At 37.4% G+C, this 15,173-nt stretch overlaps 1 protein-coding gene across 2 annotated transcripts; it reads left to right on the top strand.

The window, feature by feature from the left end:
• Positions 1–3,453: 3,453 nt before the first annotated feature.
• On the top strand, positions 3,454–10,384 carry LOC140948700 (uncharacterized). 2 transcript variants are annotated; one of them, XM_073397965.1, is made up of 3 exons: positions 3,481–3,540; positions 5,384–5,423; positions 8,797–10,384. In XM_073397965.1, the coding sequence occupies exon 3, from the start codon at positions 8,826–8,828 to the stop codon at positions 10,095–10,097; it is 1,272 nt and encodes a 423-aa protein (XP_073254066.1). In that variant the 5' UTR covers positions 3,481–3,540; positions 5,384–5,423; positions 8,797–8,825; the 3' UTR covers positions 10,098–10,384. The 2 variants fall into 2 exon arrangements, with proteins under 2 accessions (XP_073254065.1, XP_073254066.1); XM_073397964.1 differs by lacking the exon at positions 5,384–5,423 and having other exon boundaries at positions 3,454–3,540.
• The last annotated feature ends 4,789 nt before the right edge of the window (positions 10,385–15,173 follow it).

Raw genomic sequence — 15,173 nt, 5'->3', positions numbered from 1 at the left:
TAAGTCTTATATTTTAGTATTGAACTTGTCGTTTATTGCAGAAACCGGATAAGTAAAGTACAGCGCGGGCGACCATGTTTCTATTTTTCGCTCTTTTAGGCCAATTCCACCGAAGAACGAGCAAGTAACCTTGTGAACTGAAAGAACTGCAAGGCCTAGCTAGATTGTGCAAGGTCAGGAGTTGATTATCAAGACCACATTTTGTCCTTACACAAAGATTTAAGTCTGCGACGTTACTAACTATGAAACCAGGGACAGATGGATATATTTAAGTTGATGCTTTTGACAAAATAAATAAAAATGCATAACTTGTTGAAGCTTACAATTACCTGACTCTCGGTAAAGATCCCTAGATTCTCGAGAGATAAGTAATGAACTTTATTTTCGGATCAGGGAAGGGGTTGAAGAGAAGGAAGGTGCCAGCATTGATCAATCCATCATTTTGGACTACCTCTGTCAATCTTGATGAGGGAGATCAAAATCTCCAGCTATAGAGGCAGTCTTTTCTAGCTTAATGTTTTTAGTATTTTGTAATATTGTACAATAATTAATGCTATAATATTTTTATCGATTTTATCTTTTGTAGGAGATTTTGTTATTGCGATCGTTAGTTTTAACTTTATTTCATTTTATTTATGGGTGTGACGATTCATATTCCTTGCGATTCGATTTCGATTATTGCCTTTTGATTTCGATGATTTTGATTCAATTGTGTAAATGTTTCTTAATTCTTATAACATAACGTGTAATGTAAACAGCATGCAACCCTAAACCCTCAATATAAGAACAGTAACAGGGACAGGAGGAATCACAGTCGCTTGGTTCGTCGCCATGTTTGAGAACCTGACAAAGAGTGTGTCGCACATGGTTAATTACCTTATTTGGAAATTCTCAAGGGGAGCTTGAAGGACAGCATTTTTACCAGACAACACAAAATGGCGCACGAACTACTATTGTCTTTGCTCATCAATCAAAAACGCACTTTAAAGAGTTCTGGATTCTTATTTTAGAATATAATAACTCACTGTGGGCACCCTGGAAAAGGTGTGCGAAAGTCGAACCAAACTCGAAACATGGAAGCAAAGAATCCTGAATTGAACTGAACAGTCATAATCACGATTAATCGAGAATTTGATTAATTGTTACACTACTAATTTTATTTAGCTAGATGTCTGGCATGATGTCACCCCTATTGCAAGACTAAAAATGTTTGAATGAAGGTTGAATAAAGTATATAGTTCAGTTAAAACACAATGATTCAATGACCACACTACCACATTTCATTCAAACTTCAGGTCTAAAGTCTCAAATGTAACTTTACTGGGACACACAAATGTAAAAGAAGGAGAACGGGCTTAGCCCTTTTTTAACAGAAGTCAGTTCAATGACAACATGCCCATTCAATAATCTCAGTTGCCCATGTACAGGGGAAGGAGCAACTGTACACACACTTTTGTCACAGTATTAGTTAAAAAAAACACACATCAACACAATTTCCATTGTCCAAAATGAAGGAATTATAGCCAGAGCAAAGTATTTTATTACCTTGGGCAAGACAGCTAGATCGAGTTTAAGTTTGATTAGGGGTGCAGGTTTTCTCTTTTGCTGACCATAGTTCAATGACCTGAGCACATCTCAGTTCAATAATCTTGGCAGAAGTTCATAAAGCATACATCAATTCAATGTCCAGTGACACTAATTTAAGGAATAGGAGCAACATTTTCTATTTCTCTGGGTGAGGTGGAAGCAATAGAAAGGGGTGAGGGTTTTGCATGGCTCAGCTTCTGGCCCATACTTAAAACAGCTGGCATTTTTCACTGCTTGACACTGTTAATGGACCTGACATCAGCCTACTAATAGTGTAGTGTAGTGTTTTTTACTGCATACTCTTCCAGTTTGTCCAGGGGCCTGTTTTTCCTGTTCTTTCCCTTCGATGCTTGTATCTTGATTGTCATTTTGTAGTTAAAATTTCTAGGAAGCGGGTTGGGGTTAGTAGTTCTGCAGAGCCATCTATACTTATCTTAATGTCTTTTGCATGGTCCATTGATAATATTATTATTATATGATCTTCCATTCCTCTCAAACTCCAAAGCAGGTCAAAAACTACCCCTTCAGAAGACTTGTGACGGGAATTTTATGCTACCACAGGTTTGCCAAGAAAGGAACCATGTATAAGCAATCACAGGAACAACAATGTTGAATCTGGGTAGAACGATCCCAAGAACTTCATAATACTCAGTCTTTCCTACCACCAGTTGGCATTAGGACGATACAATCATTATTCTCTAAACTGGCATTAACAGCATCTTGTTTGCCATGAAATTTGAAATATTCAAACACAATTATTTTTTAAAAAAGTGTCTAGGGCAATGTCTCCTGTCTGGCAAAATGGTAGTTACGATGGTATCTCATCAACCACATCGCCCTCTTCCATCAGGGTAACAAAATTGTCTATCAACTTAAAATCAAGGTTACCAATAATTTAAAACATAAATGATGTGTTATAAAAGAGCATAGCAAAACCAAATTGGTCTACTGTGTAATATCACAATAACAAATAAAAAACAATACAGACCAGGCATTTAAATAAAAAGTAAGTAGGATTTATTTACACCGAGCTGTGCATTCAGTGACAAGTCTAGTACCCAGTGAGGTAATCGAACAATAAAAAAATGCAAGTAAAAAAAAAACCTAGAGCTAGCTTTGTGGCTGTTTTTCCTGTAAGTACATAAGCTTACATTGTCGAGCAAAATAATGATACACAATGCGAAATCCTGAGACAAAAATTTAACAGATTTATTATCTATTTAATAACATAACTTAGGAAGTCTTGAGACTAGTCAGACTGGTTTGTTGCCTTTTCGAGTACTCAAGATGCAGCGTGCAGCAAATAGCATTAAAGCTTTACAAAATATTTGGCTTCATTTGGCTGTTGCAACAATTCTCAGCTCGCCATCATGTTTTCACTTCGACTGAAGAGATCCTTTCATCACTAGGGACCTTAACAGAAACGATTACTAACTTACTAACTTTCCTGACCGCTGTTATCTTGGCGTGCGGCAGTTTCATTAAAATTAAGGGCAGTACTGTCCCGTCCGCGGCTAGTAGTTTTTCGATTTAAAGTTCGGTAGTAAACATCATGATGCTTGAGTCCAATATGTGGGGTAAAAACAGCTTCCTCTTCATACACACGACGTGGATTGGCAATGATTTGCTTAAAATTCGCAAAATGAATAGGGCTGAACTTATTTTAAAAATTACATATTCGTCCGCCATTACTCTTCCCGCCATCTTGAAAACAAGATCTGCCAGACGTCTCGCCAGTTGTCTCCTTCCCGCCTTCCTTTGCGCGCACGTTATAAAGAGAGACGTCTGGGTACGAGGCAGGGTTAGTGGTGAGGTTAGTGGGTTAGTGTTGTCCGAGGCAGCAGACTGGGCACTACTGCTTGTCACGCTGCATAGAAAGTGAGTGTTGCCTGTCAGGTTGTGTTTTTAAGTTGTGTTTCGCCTGAGAGTGCAAAAATCTGCTTATTACTGGAGGTAAGAAAAGCCTTTCATTGCATTATATATACTTCTTAGAATGATCTAAGTGCTAGGGTTGATCAAGACAAAAAAGAAGTAAGCTCTTAACCGTAAGCTTTGCTTACATAAATGACTTCAATTCCTTCGCTCAAAAAACAACTCAAGGAAAATTACGAGTTAGGTAATAAGACTGTTATAGCATGATTTATAGTGATATTTGACATTTATACTACTACATGAGAAATTTCTGCAATTTGATTGGCTCAGAGCAGTGGTATTTCAGCTTAATTCCTTTTGTGGGAAGTAGTATAAACAAATAACAGCATGATTTGTACGTGATATTTAGCATAAATACCACTTGAGATATTTCAAAATTGTCTCAAATTTCACTCGCCTAACGGCTCGTGAAATTACGTATAACAATTTTGAAATATCACTCCTGGTATTTAAGCCAAATATCACTACAAATCATGCTATTACCTATACAAATGCCACGAGTGATATTTCGAAATTGTTATACGTAATTTCACGAGACGTTAGGCGAGTGAAATTTAAACAATTTTTAAATATCACGATTGGTATTATATTTATGCCAAATATCACGTGCAAATCATGCTATTATTTGCTTATACTACTACCCACAAAAGGTTTGTAATTTTCACATGTAGGTATTTCAAATTAAGCTGAAATACCACTGCTCTAAGCCAATCAAATTGCAGAAATTTCTCATCTAGTGGTATAAAAATACCACATGTGATATTTGAATATTGTCCCAAATTTCACTCGCCTAATGGCTCATGGAATTACGTATAACAATTTTGAAATATCACTCGTGGTATTTATGCCAAATATCACTACAAATCATGCTATTACCTATACTAATATAGTGTTCAAGTATGCACCTCTGTAGCTTCCTCTGCAGGCATCACTATCCAACAGTGTCCTGTTTTAGAGAAGGAGTGGGAGAATTAATGGAGGGAGAACGGGTAGTGACACAGATAGTGATGCAATATTGAAAAGGTGATGACCTTCTGTGCATGTTGGCTCCCGCATATGTCGCAGTTAATTTTTTATTTCAATTAATTTTTCTTTTTCCTTTGTTTTAAATTTATTAGCATACACTACCATACCCAAAAACACTTGAAAATTAATTGAAATAAAAGATCAACTACAACACATACAAATCCAATTTGTGTAGTGGAAAGTGGGCAGAGGGTGAAATTTGCACGTTGCAGGTTGCAGATCAGTGTTGCAGGTTAGAACTTGAAAAAGAGTTAAGAGTTAAATGGTTTACAGATCTTCTTGAGCCCTTAAAACAGGACATCACAATGATGTTTTGGTGATATCCGTATTCTTGTGACAGGGTCACGCAAAATCAGAAATTTCAAATCTCAGTTCTGTAAATCGATCCTTTAGTTCCAGACCTTTCAAGCAAGAAGGGAGGTTTCAAATAGAAGTGAGTTAGATTTTGCAAATCTCTTTATACTCAGGGAGGCAAGTTTTGCATTCAAAGGCAGGCCATTATGTACCCCACTTCACTGTAAATTAGAATTTCTCAAGCACTGTTGGAATTTGAGATCATGTATATATTTTTGTTTTCTTTACACTTTTTAAAACAAAAATAAAATGAAATAACGAATGGTGAAAAAAAGACAGGTTGAAATTTCTGTTGGTTAATTATCCACTCTCACTGGCTATCCACTGCATGGATCCAACGTGGATTTCATTGAACAGTACATGAACTGACCTTTTTTCGTTTTGTTTTGCTTTTAACTGATATGAAACATTATTTTGTGTTTAGACAAGTCACACATATAAATTGGGTCACCATGGCTGTGTAATTTCTACTGTATATTTGTAGGTACGGCAGAAGAAATAGCGACAAGGAACTGGTCTTTTCTGTAAGTACAGTCGAACCTGGGCTTGGGAAGATCTGGAAACCATTCAGGACATTTAACTCTTTTCAAAAATCACAACCTGCATCCTACATCCTACCTGCAACCTGAAAATTGCACCCTCCTGGATAGTGGGGGAATTTTGAGAGACAAAGGCTGTTTACTAGGACCTACACAATAGTTTGTTAGTTTGCCGAAAGGAAAATGTTATCAGAAAACTTATCCAGCATATTCTCCTTCATCTGAGTCCTCCTGGAGCAGTAAATAACGTATTTATACTTTTCCTACTAGTAAAATTTTCGGCTCAAAATTTTGTAAGAAGCCTCTAACCTACGCGCATGTATGTGTGTGGATGTAGCGGGTGATTGCATGATTGCAAAAACTAAAATCAACCTTTACAACAATTTTAAACTTGTTGATATATGTGACTGGGTAGACAAATTATTATCTCTTTTTGTGTGTGAAACAAGAATAAAAGAATCAGCAAACTTGAGAAATTCATGTAAAAAATTTTGTAGTAAGGATTTTCTCAGACAGCAAATGATTAAGGCAATTCAGTTGAGTGGGATCAAGTCTGCACAATACATGTATATTATAGCCTTTTTAAGAGTCATTGAAAGATATGAATCTTCTGGTTGAATTGAATCCGAATAAAAGAAGGCAGTGTCAGTAACAAATGAAAGCATATGAATGAAAAAATGAAAGATGATGATAACCGACAGCTGAAGGTTACGGTGTGTTGATACATTTTCTGTGTTGTATTTGAACTTGTAAGCTAAAATATGAAATCATTGACAAAAAACATTTGAGAAAAGTAGAAAGCCAGCCAGGCAAAGTCTGAATGAAAAACAATGGAATATTAGAATGACAAAATGTTTTCTTATGGGACTGGATGTGTAATGATTTGTCTGACAAAAATCCAATTTTTCCACATGTCTCGTTGGCCTGTCATGAATGTGGTTATACCACGCACAGCTCAAGTATGTCCAACCTTATTTGTTGTTGTTGTTGTTTGTTTGTTTTTTGGTAACATCAAATTGAATGCAGCAGTTAAAATTTAATGTTCATTATGCACACTCAAAGCTTAAGTCAGTACCCATGGGACAAATTATTTTACCAAGAAACATTCTGAAAAAAGCCTTAGGGCTTTTGCAAGTTGATTTTTTTTTCTGACACGGAAAATTACTTATTCTGCAAAAAATATTTATTGAACAATAATGAAGAGTGCTAAATCACTGAATTGCACAAGCCACAGCATGGCAGATGACAACATTCAACATGTCCAGTTCTGTTCAAAGTAATATTTGCACTCAAGAAGTACTTTTTTTTTTTCAATATATATTGTAATACAATTTATATCTTATCTTTTTACTCTCTCTCTCTCTTGGTATCAATAAAGAGGTTTGAAAAGGAAAAATCATTTTTGCGTAGAAGTAGACGTGCTCTGCTTTAAAGGCTTAGCGGGCTATGATGATTAAATTTAAAAGGGGTCCATTTTAAGCTGTTGCATTGAATTTAATGTTGCAAAGAACAACAACGACAAATTAGTTTGTTCATACTTAAGATGTATACATGTATAACCAGGTTTTTTAGAAAAAACTTCAAGGCACCATCAAATTTGTTGTTTTAACACACAGAAAAATCGCTGCAATTTTGAGGATTTATTTTGAGCACTTGCTCTTTCTTCGCGTGTCACTTTCCTTACAGGCAATCATGAGTACAAGTCGGATTGAACCAGATCTGGCCTTCAGCTGCGTCAACAAGAGATCTGGTGCGAGATTAAGCATTGTGTTTTAGAGGTTTGATCTACTGGGGGCCTTTGCCTGTCAAGCTCTGGTCCAATCACAGTTTCAAGAAGGTGAAAATTCAACCAGTCACTGTACTTTTTTGTGTCATTTGCAGCATGCTCACCACTGCACTAGTTTTTCTTTTTTTCCAACATTAAAGAAATGTAAACATTCATCTGAGGGTTGTAAAATAGACAAACCCCTTTATGGCTTGCTGGGATATTGGCTTGCCTGAGAGATTGTCCTCACCATATTCAATTATATTCGTTCCCAAGCAATGTGCGCTTCAGTTGGGGAGAGCGCAGCATCCAGTCTTGCTGTCTTTTCCTAAGTAAACTGAACAAAAGTGGTGTTTACGGCTTTCCAAAGAAAAAGTGGTTGAATTTCTGACTGCAACTGAACAGAAGAAATGCAATAATAAGCTAAACGTATTGCTTCATGGATGACACCTACTTTTTAAGGAGTATCTGCAAGAAAAAACATGTGTATATCCTGAAACCATGCTGAAAGTCTTTGGCATTTGTATGATGTGAAGTATTATTCTCATGCTGTTAATTACAGTCTGTAAGCCTCCTTGTCACTGGTGGTTCACAACAAAAAAAAATATCATGCCAGTTGGCCAAATTTAGCAAAGCTTAGAGCACTTTTTTTTACTAATCTTAACACCATTTAATCTTCGGTTTAATAGGAAGGAAGAAGGTGACAGTGCATTAAATGACAGGAGGCCTTGCTCCAAAATGCACTAAAAGCACAAGAATTGTGGAATTTCAATTCAAACTTCCACACAGATGACTATGGACCAATGACTTTTTAACAAAAATGGGAGTGACAAATGATCCAATTTGCTCCTGTAACTACCTCCTGGAATTCCAACGACCTACTTTATACCAAATTATCCCACGAAATTACACACTAAATATTTCTACGGCTTTTGGATTGACACTAGATGCCTTTAAAAAACCACAATCAAATAAACTTCTGTCTATTATTAGCCAGACATTATATTTAGATAATTATGTAAAAATAAGAAAACCTTTGTTTCCTAATATACAAGATTTTCTACAATACCTTAAATCGACCTATCTACTGGAGCTTAAACCTGTGAATAGCACCAGCAAAAAGTGGGAGCTCTTGCACACTTTATTTTGAAAAACCTTAGTGTATTTTTTTTCGCTTTGTTCTTGTCAGTCCCCTGTACAAAATCGTACAAATCTTCCTCCACTGTCTACTTAAACAAGCTCAAGCATCATGATAATTTTTGTCACAAATGTTTCATCTTTCTTTCATGTACATATTACAAGCAATGCACAATTGCATAGTATCAAATTGTGAGCCAGTTATCGTTAGTTTCAACTTGTAAGTTGGTTATAGTAGTGCCAACCGTTTGGAGTACTGCTTCTATGTAACTTGCTGTCTGTAAATACCATTTTGTGTTAAGATTGCAATGTAAAAAGCCTTTAGAAAAAGTCTCTGATCTCATTCATTTCATTTCACTTGTATTCATTCATGTTTTTTTTCTTATGCATGACTAGTGGCAGTGCCACTTTCTATTATAAAAGTTAAGCCTTAAACAATATTTATTATGTCAATAGGATTGACTGAAGAAAGGAAACTGCACTCCATGTCCTTAAGGTGCAAGAAGCATGCGAAGGGCTTTACACAAGCAGGGGCACTTAGGGGTCATCAAAGAGTTTACACTACAGAGAAATCTTATGAATGTAAACAGTGTGGAAAGTGTTTCAGCCAAGCAGGACACCTAAGGATTCATGCAAGACTTCACACTGGAGAGAAGCCTTATGAATGTAAACAGTGTGGCAAGTGTTTCAGCCAAACAGGACACCTAAGGATTCATGCAAGACTTCACACTGGGGAGAAGCCTTATGAATGCAAACGATGTGGCAAGTGTTTTCGCCATGCAGGAGCCTTAAGGAGACATGAAAGAGTTCACACTGGAGAGAAGCCTTATGAATGTACACAATGTGGCAAGTGTTTTAGCCAAGCGCACACCTTGAAGACTCATAAAAGAGTTCATACAGGGGAGAAGCCTTATGAATGTAAAAAGTGTGGAAAGTGTTTTGCCCAAACAGGAAACCTAAGGTATCATGAAAGAGTTCACACTGGAGAGAAGCCTTATGGATGTAAACAATGTGGCAAGTGTTTTAGCCTAGCAGGATCCCTAATGGTTCATGAAAGAATTCACACTGGGAAGAAGCCTCATGAATGTAAAACCTGTGGTAAGTGTTTTAGCATAGCAAAAGACCTAAGAGTCCATGAGAGAGTTCACACTGGAGAGAAGCCTTATGAATGTCAAGAGTGTGCTAAGTGTTTTAGCACCACAGTAGGTCTTAGGAGTCATGAAAAATTACACACTGGGGAGAGACCTTATGAATGTAAACATTGTGGCAAGTGTTTCAGTCAGTCAAGTTCCCTAAGGGTTCATGAAAGAGTGCACACGGGAGAGAAGCCATATGAGTGTAAACACTGTGGCAAGTGTTATAGGCGAAAAGAACACCTAAGGATTCATGAAAGAATTCACACTGGAGAAAAGCCATATGAATGTAAACAGTGTGGCAAGTGTTTTAGTCAAAAAGGAAATCTTAGGAAACATGAAGAACTCCACACGAAAGCAAAGTCTCATAATCGTCACAGCAAGGAGTGTCCTTCTAAAAGTTCTCGTTGTAAGCGTAAGCAAGCAGGAAGAGAAAGACTTGATATTAGGACAAACAACTCACTGACCCAGAGCGAGACTGGATACAGTGGTATGGTAGTCCCTCAATCAGCCATAACTGGGAAACACAGCTGCTGGATTTGTCAAGAAGAGATGGGAAGTGAGGATCTTCTTCATCGGCACTATGAAAATCATATGAGATGTGTACATGAAGATGGCTTGTAATGTCAAGAAACCTTTCGGCTTTTTTACGCCTTCTTTCTTGTAAGTAATTTTTGAGTTCTTAAAATAGCTTAACCCAGTGTTTTGGTAGACATATCTTACATCTTTGGACATCTTATACCTTACCATCTTCCGCTTAGTCTTACTGAGAATCCATTATAACACATGGATTAGACATAAACTAAATTTTGACAGTGACGTCACAATGGTGACAGCTCTTAATCTAATTTCAGCCCTTATTCAAGTTTTCTTTGGAAATGATCTGCGCTACTTGAAGTTGGGGTGCCTTTCCCTGCTGTGCAAAGGTTTAAAAAAATCTGTTTTGAAATATTGTGGAATTTCTACATTAATGCTATTTTTATGCACTAAGTCATACTTGGCGTTATGCAAATATAGTTGCTACTTCCTGGATGTTTCCGGAAAGTTTTAATTATATTAACAAATTTTCCTTATACATTCTACAAACTAAAGTAAAGAAGTATTTTTGCCCAGGACCTGGTTGTTCCAATCAGGGTTAAGATAACCCAGGGTTACTGTCAAATATGTATTCAGATATGAAACTTGAAAAGCAAATTCAGTCAAATTCGTTTTGTCAACAATTCGATGATCGGATGCTTTAAAAAGTAAAGAGAAAATTATCCAAGGAAATACTTTTAAACGTAGGAGAGAGAAACCCAGATTAAAATTAGTAGACATTGAGTTTCTTTGCATGGAGAGCACTATTCTATAGTAGTCTTGTTATATTATTAACTAGAGGATACTAGTTGCAAGCACAGTCGACTCTTTCTTAACGGACACCTCTATAAGATAAACACCTTTGTAAAACGGCACCTAGAGTTGGTCCCTGCCTTTCTTTACTCCTTTTAGTTGACTCTCTATAAGACAACCATTTCTCCAAGACGGACACGTGGTGTCAGTCCTAAAGGTGTCCGTCTTAGAGAGGGTTGACTGTGTTATGCCGCAAGCAGATCCTGGGCAGCAAAACATTAAAACGATGAACTAACATACAGATTTGGCACATTAGAGATCCTTTTATTGGGTTAATTAATAGTTATGGAATAAAGGACTACAAGGAAGCCCTACAGTCACAAGTTTCTCGTGACCTGGGTCGTCATTGGCCAGTTTACAGTCCTACTAAAATAGTAAGTAAATATGGTTTATTTAGCTTATACCGAATTACAAAATACTTACAAATTGTTTGCGCACGTCAAATTTTGTGGAACTTAGCGCAATTAGAATGGCGTAATAGAGACCTATGATGTTTGATGACACCGCTGTATATAATTGCCTAAAATCATCCTGACAAACATAAATCCAGGCCCTGGTTGTCCAAATGGTGTATAGCGTTATTCACTGGATTAATCAATATCCAGTGGCCACGTGTCGGGGAAACCAATTGTGTTATCCACTTGACAAAGATTTGTCCACTAGATAGCGCTATCCCCATGTTAAGAGGATAACAGTCGACTCTCTCTTAACGGACCCCACTATAATACAAACACCTCTAGTCTGTCAAACGGACACCCAGAGTTGGTCCCTGGCTTTCTTTACTCCCTTCATTTGTTTTTCTATAAGACAGCCATTTCTCTTAAGACGGACTCTTAGTGCCGGTCCTAAAGGTGTCCTGTCCGTCGTATAGAGACTGGACTGTATAACGCCTGAGTAGCCACACAATACCCAAGAAAGCACAGGAAACCTTAAGGTTAGTGTGCCGTTCGTCTGTGGGCTCGCAGCATTAAGAATAATCCTTAGAAAGTAACGTTTTGATGCTGGGACCAGTGCATTGATACTCTTGGCTATAAAAATTCAAAAACAAACTTCTTCGCGGTGGAACTTTCAACCTGCAGTTGTTTAGGACTTTTTTTGTCTATTTGCAAATTTATAAGAATGCTTAAGATAATCGTACAGCGTTTAGTAACAAGCTAGGCTACGCACCCAAACTCGTACAGCCTATGTAATGAGGGCCACAATGCCGGCTGAAAGGCATCTTTGACATAAGATTTTTAAAACGTGAAGAAATGATGGCAGTGGCGAGCAACGTTCCAACAACGCCGTCCAATGACCAATCATCGAAACAGAGTCTCGGTCTTAATCACAACCAACATGATCATGTAGTTTAATAATGTCCCTTGTTGTTGGTGGAGGTGGGGTGTGAACCTGCTACCTCTCGATCAGCATACCGCGCGTCTACAATGACTCAAATTGTTATATAGCTGGAATTTTCTTCTCAACAGCGCGCGGTCTCATTGGTTACTTCGAGGTCACATGACGTCTAAAAATGAAACTGTTCCCTACCAAACTCTCGGAGCGGACAACATTGCCTATGACATCAGAGGGTAACAATGCAACGTTACCCGCGAATGTTGACCGATGACCGCCGTTACAGCGAGGTTTAATGAATTCCCAGCTTCAAAATTTCCAGCTATAATATATAGATTTAGCCAGGGCTAAAAGCGAAGCTCCAATTTTAATAAATTTATAATTTAAATCAAACAATAAACTTTTAATCCACAAATCATTTAACTTATGGGCACATTCATGTGACTTTTGAGGGAAAGGCTAAGTTATTTTAGAGTGAAACATCTTACATCGAATTGATAACCTTATATGTACACCCAAAAAATAGCAAACATCTTCGATCACATTCAAGATCACAGTAGATTAGGCCTCGAAAACAAATTCTTGGAAAACAAATCACGCCAAATGTTTTTGCGTTCGACAGGTTTACTTTACAAATTCTTGCAAATTCTTTACAAATCTGGGGGTGTTTAAACCAACCCTTTACAATTTTTATACACCACATTTGAGGTGAAACAGTACTATCTATCATACAGAGCCCGGACGGAATGCGGTATTTCACAATTTTTCAAGACAAATTGCACTCAGTCAATATTCAGGACGAGCCAAACCGTTCAAAAATTTCAGAAAATTTCCAAAATCACCCATACGGCCAGCTGGTTCTCGTTTCTATAGTGCGAGCTGTCAGTGTGGTCGAGTCTTAGAATGAGCTTTAACAGAGTTACGCTTCAACATAATAGCGAATTTATTATTATTTGTTTTGTTATTTAATGGTTTCAGTTATAACGATGTATAATCTTATAAAGCGTTTGATACGCGCGACATTTTTGAGTACTCCTGCAAGCGATGGTCATGAACGATGAAAACAAACGGCACGGACAAGCGATTAAAATTGCAAGAGAGACTACTAACAATCATAAAAAGAGATATAATTCCGTGAAACATTTACAGAGACAACAATTTTTTTTCACGAAGACAAGTATTAAAGTGTCTCTAAAAATTCTGAGTCTTTAAGCGTAAAGCTTAAGTTTATGTTTTAGCCAGTTTCCCGGCGCGGTGTTTACTGTTTTCGAAGGTGAACTCCTTGAAGCAAGAAAATCACTCAAAGTTTTCTTTCTACAGCCAAATTTATAACTAAATATTCTTCGGAACGTTTTCTTTCTGTTTGTGGTGAGCAAATATATCTGAACGCTTTTTAAAGTTCTGTAAGCTTATATCAAACCTGATACTAGGTCAGATCATTGACTCAAATCCTACAAACGTGCATAAACTTGCCGCATAAACTGTCAGCGTGAACTGTGCAAGACTTTATGAAATACAAACATCAAATACAATAATTACTTAGGCTTACCATTCGAGATTCAGTTCCTGAAAGCTATCAAGGGAGGCCACAGTTGCTTGAGACTTTTAAACCCTCTTACGCATTAAGCAAGGTGAAAAACGAAAAAGAAGCCATCCGAAATCGAATTACCGAATTTTGACAAGCGACGCATTTCTCAACCAAAAACCCAGTAAACAAACCAGCCATGAATAACAGAAGACTCTTGATAGCAGCTGTATTTCATTTTGTACATCCAGAAGAAAAAGACAGTTAAAAACATCACAAGTTGACACAAAACTCTGTCAGCTTCAGCTGTCAAAGTAAACTACTTTCAAGATGCTGCATAATTTTTCCGCATCAACTCACCTGTCTAATTTTGACCAATCAGAGTATAAAAATTGGACGTAGAGCGTGACCAACGCATGACCATGGTAAGATAAGGTCTTCCCCGCCTGTACTTTTAAAAAAACTGGATGAATTTTCGCTTCCGAGGTCAGTTTGAAATCAAAATCCTAATAGTGCGGGGCCATAGTGACATAAACACAACATATTTGATATGAATCCTTGGAAAAAATAAACTTGAGCCTGCGATCATTTGAAACTGGTAATTTGTCAGCGGATAACTTTAAAAAATACACTTGAGCCCGCGGTACGGTCAGGTGATACTGGTCAGCGGATGCCCTGTTTTGATAGCTGTCAATTGATCACAACATTGATGTGCAGCCTGTGCAATTAGTTTTCTCTTGGACTCCCAAACTAGCTAAAAGTGTGAGAGTAAACATTAGTTTTCCTGTGGTGCGGACGGACGGGCGGTCGGTGTACGGTCCCAGATTACCAAATTTTCTGGGATGGGTAGATTTACTTAGCAATGGGGCTTCGCGCGCGCGTGGAGCTCCGCTATAACAAATCACTTTAAGACTGGTCCCTCGGTAAGAAGTAAATTTTGTTTCCCGAGAATCTTAATGTTTCCAGAGGCGAAGCCGAGGGAAACATTGAGATTCGAGACCAGTCATTAAGTATTTATTATTATGCGATTTCACAACAATTTCTTTACGGTGTTTTTGCCACTCTTTAAATGATAGCTCTGTTATAGACTGGTAGGGAGTCTTTTGCCGCTGTGACATGCTGTAAGAGGTGGATAATTTTTCTCAGACGAACGAAGTTTGTTTGGACATGTGTTTTTTAGAAAACATAAGATTGCCCTCTCAACTGTCCAATCTTTCTCTAGTCGTTAATTGATTTTTTGTCGCTATTATCCATTCCAGCAGGCAAAGACGGCTCTCTACTTTTCGTTGACGTGTTTGACCGCACTATCCAACAAAAGATGAGCTGAGTTAAATAGTAAAAACAGTTGTTTTTGTAGTGTTTTTTTTGCGATCCGAATATTAAGGAAGCTGACATAAAATTTAAAACTTTGTATTGTAATAAATTACAGTGTATATTCTTGTATCGTTTATACG

This window comes from Porites lutea, chromosome 9 (assembly GCF_958299795.1).
Source record: "Porites lutea chromosome 9, jaPorLute2.1, whole genome shotgun sequence".
Lineage (NCBI taxonomy): Eukaryota > Metazoa > Cnidaria > Anthozoa > Scleractinia > Poritidae > Porites > Porites lutea.
This window is presented reverse-complemented; position numbering and strand designations above follow the sequence as displayed.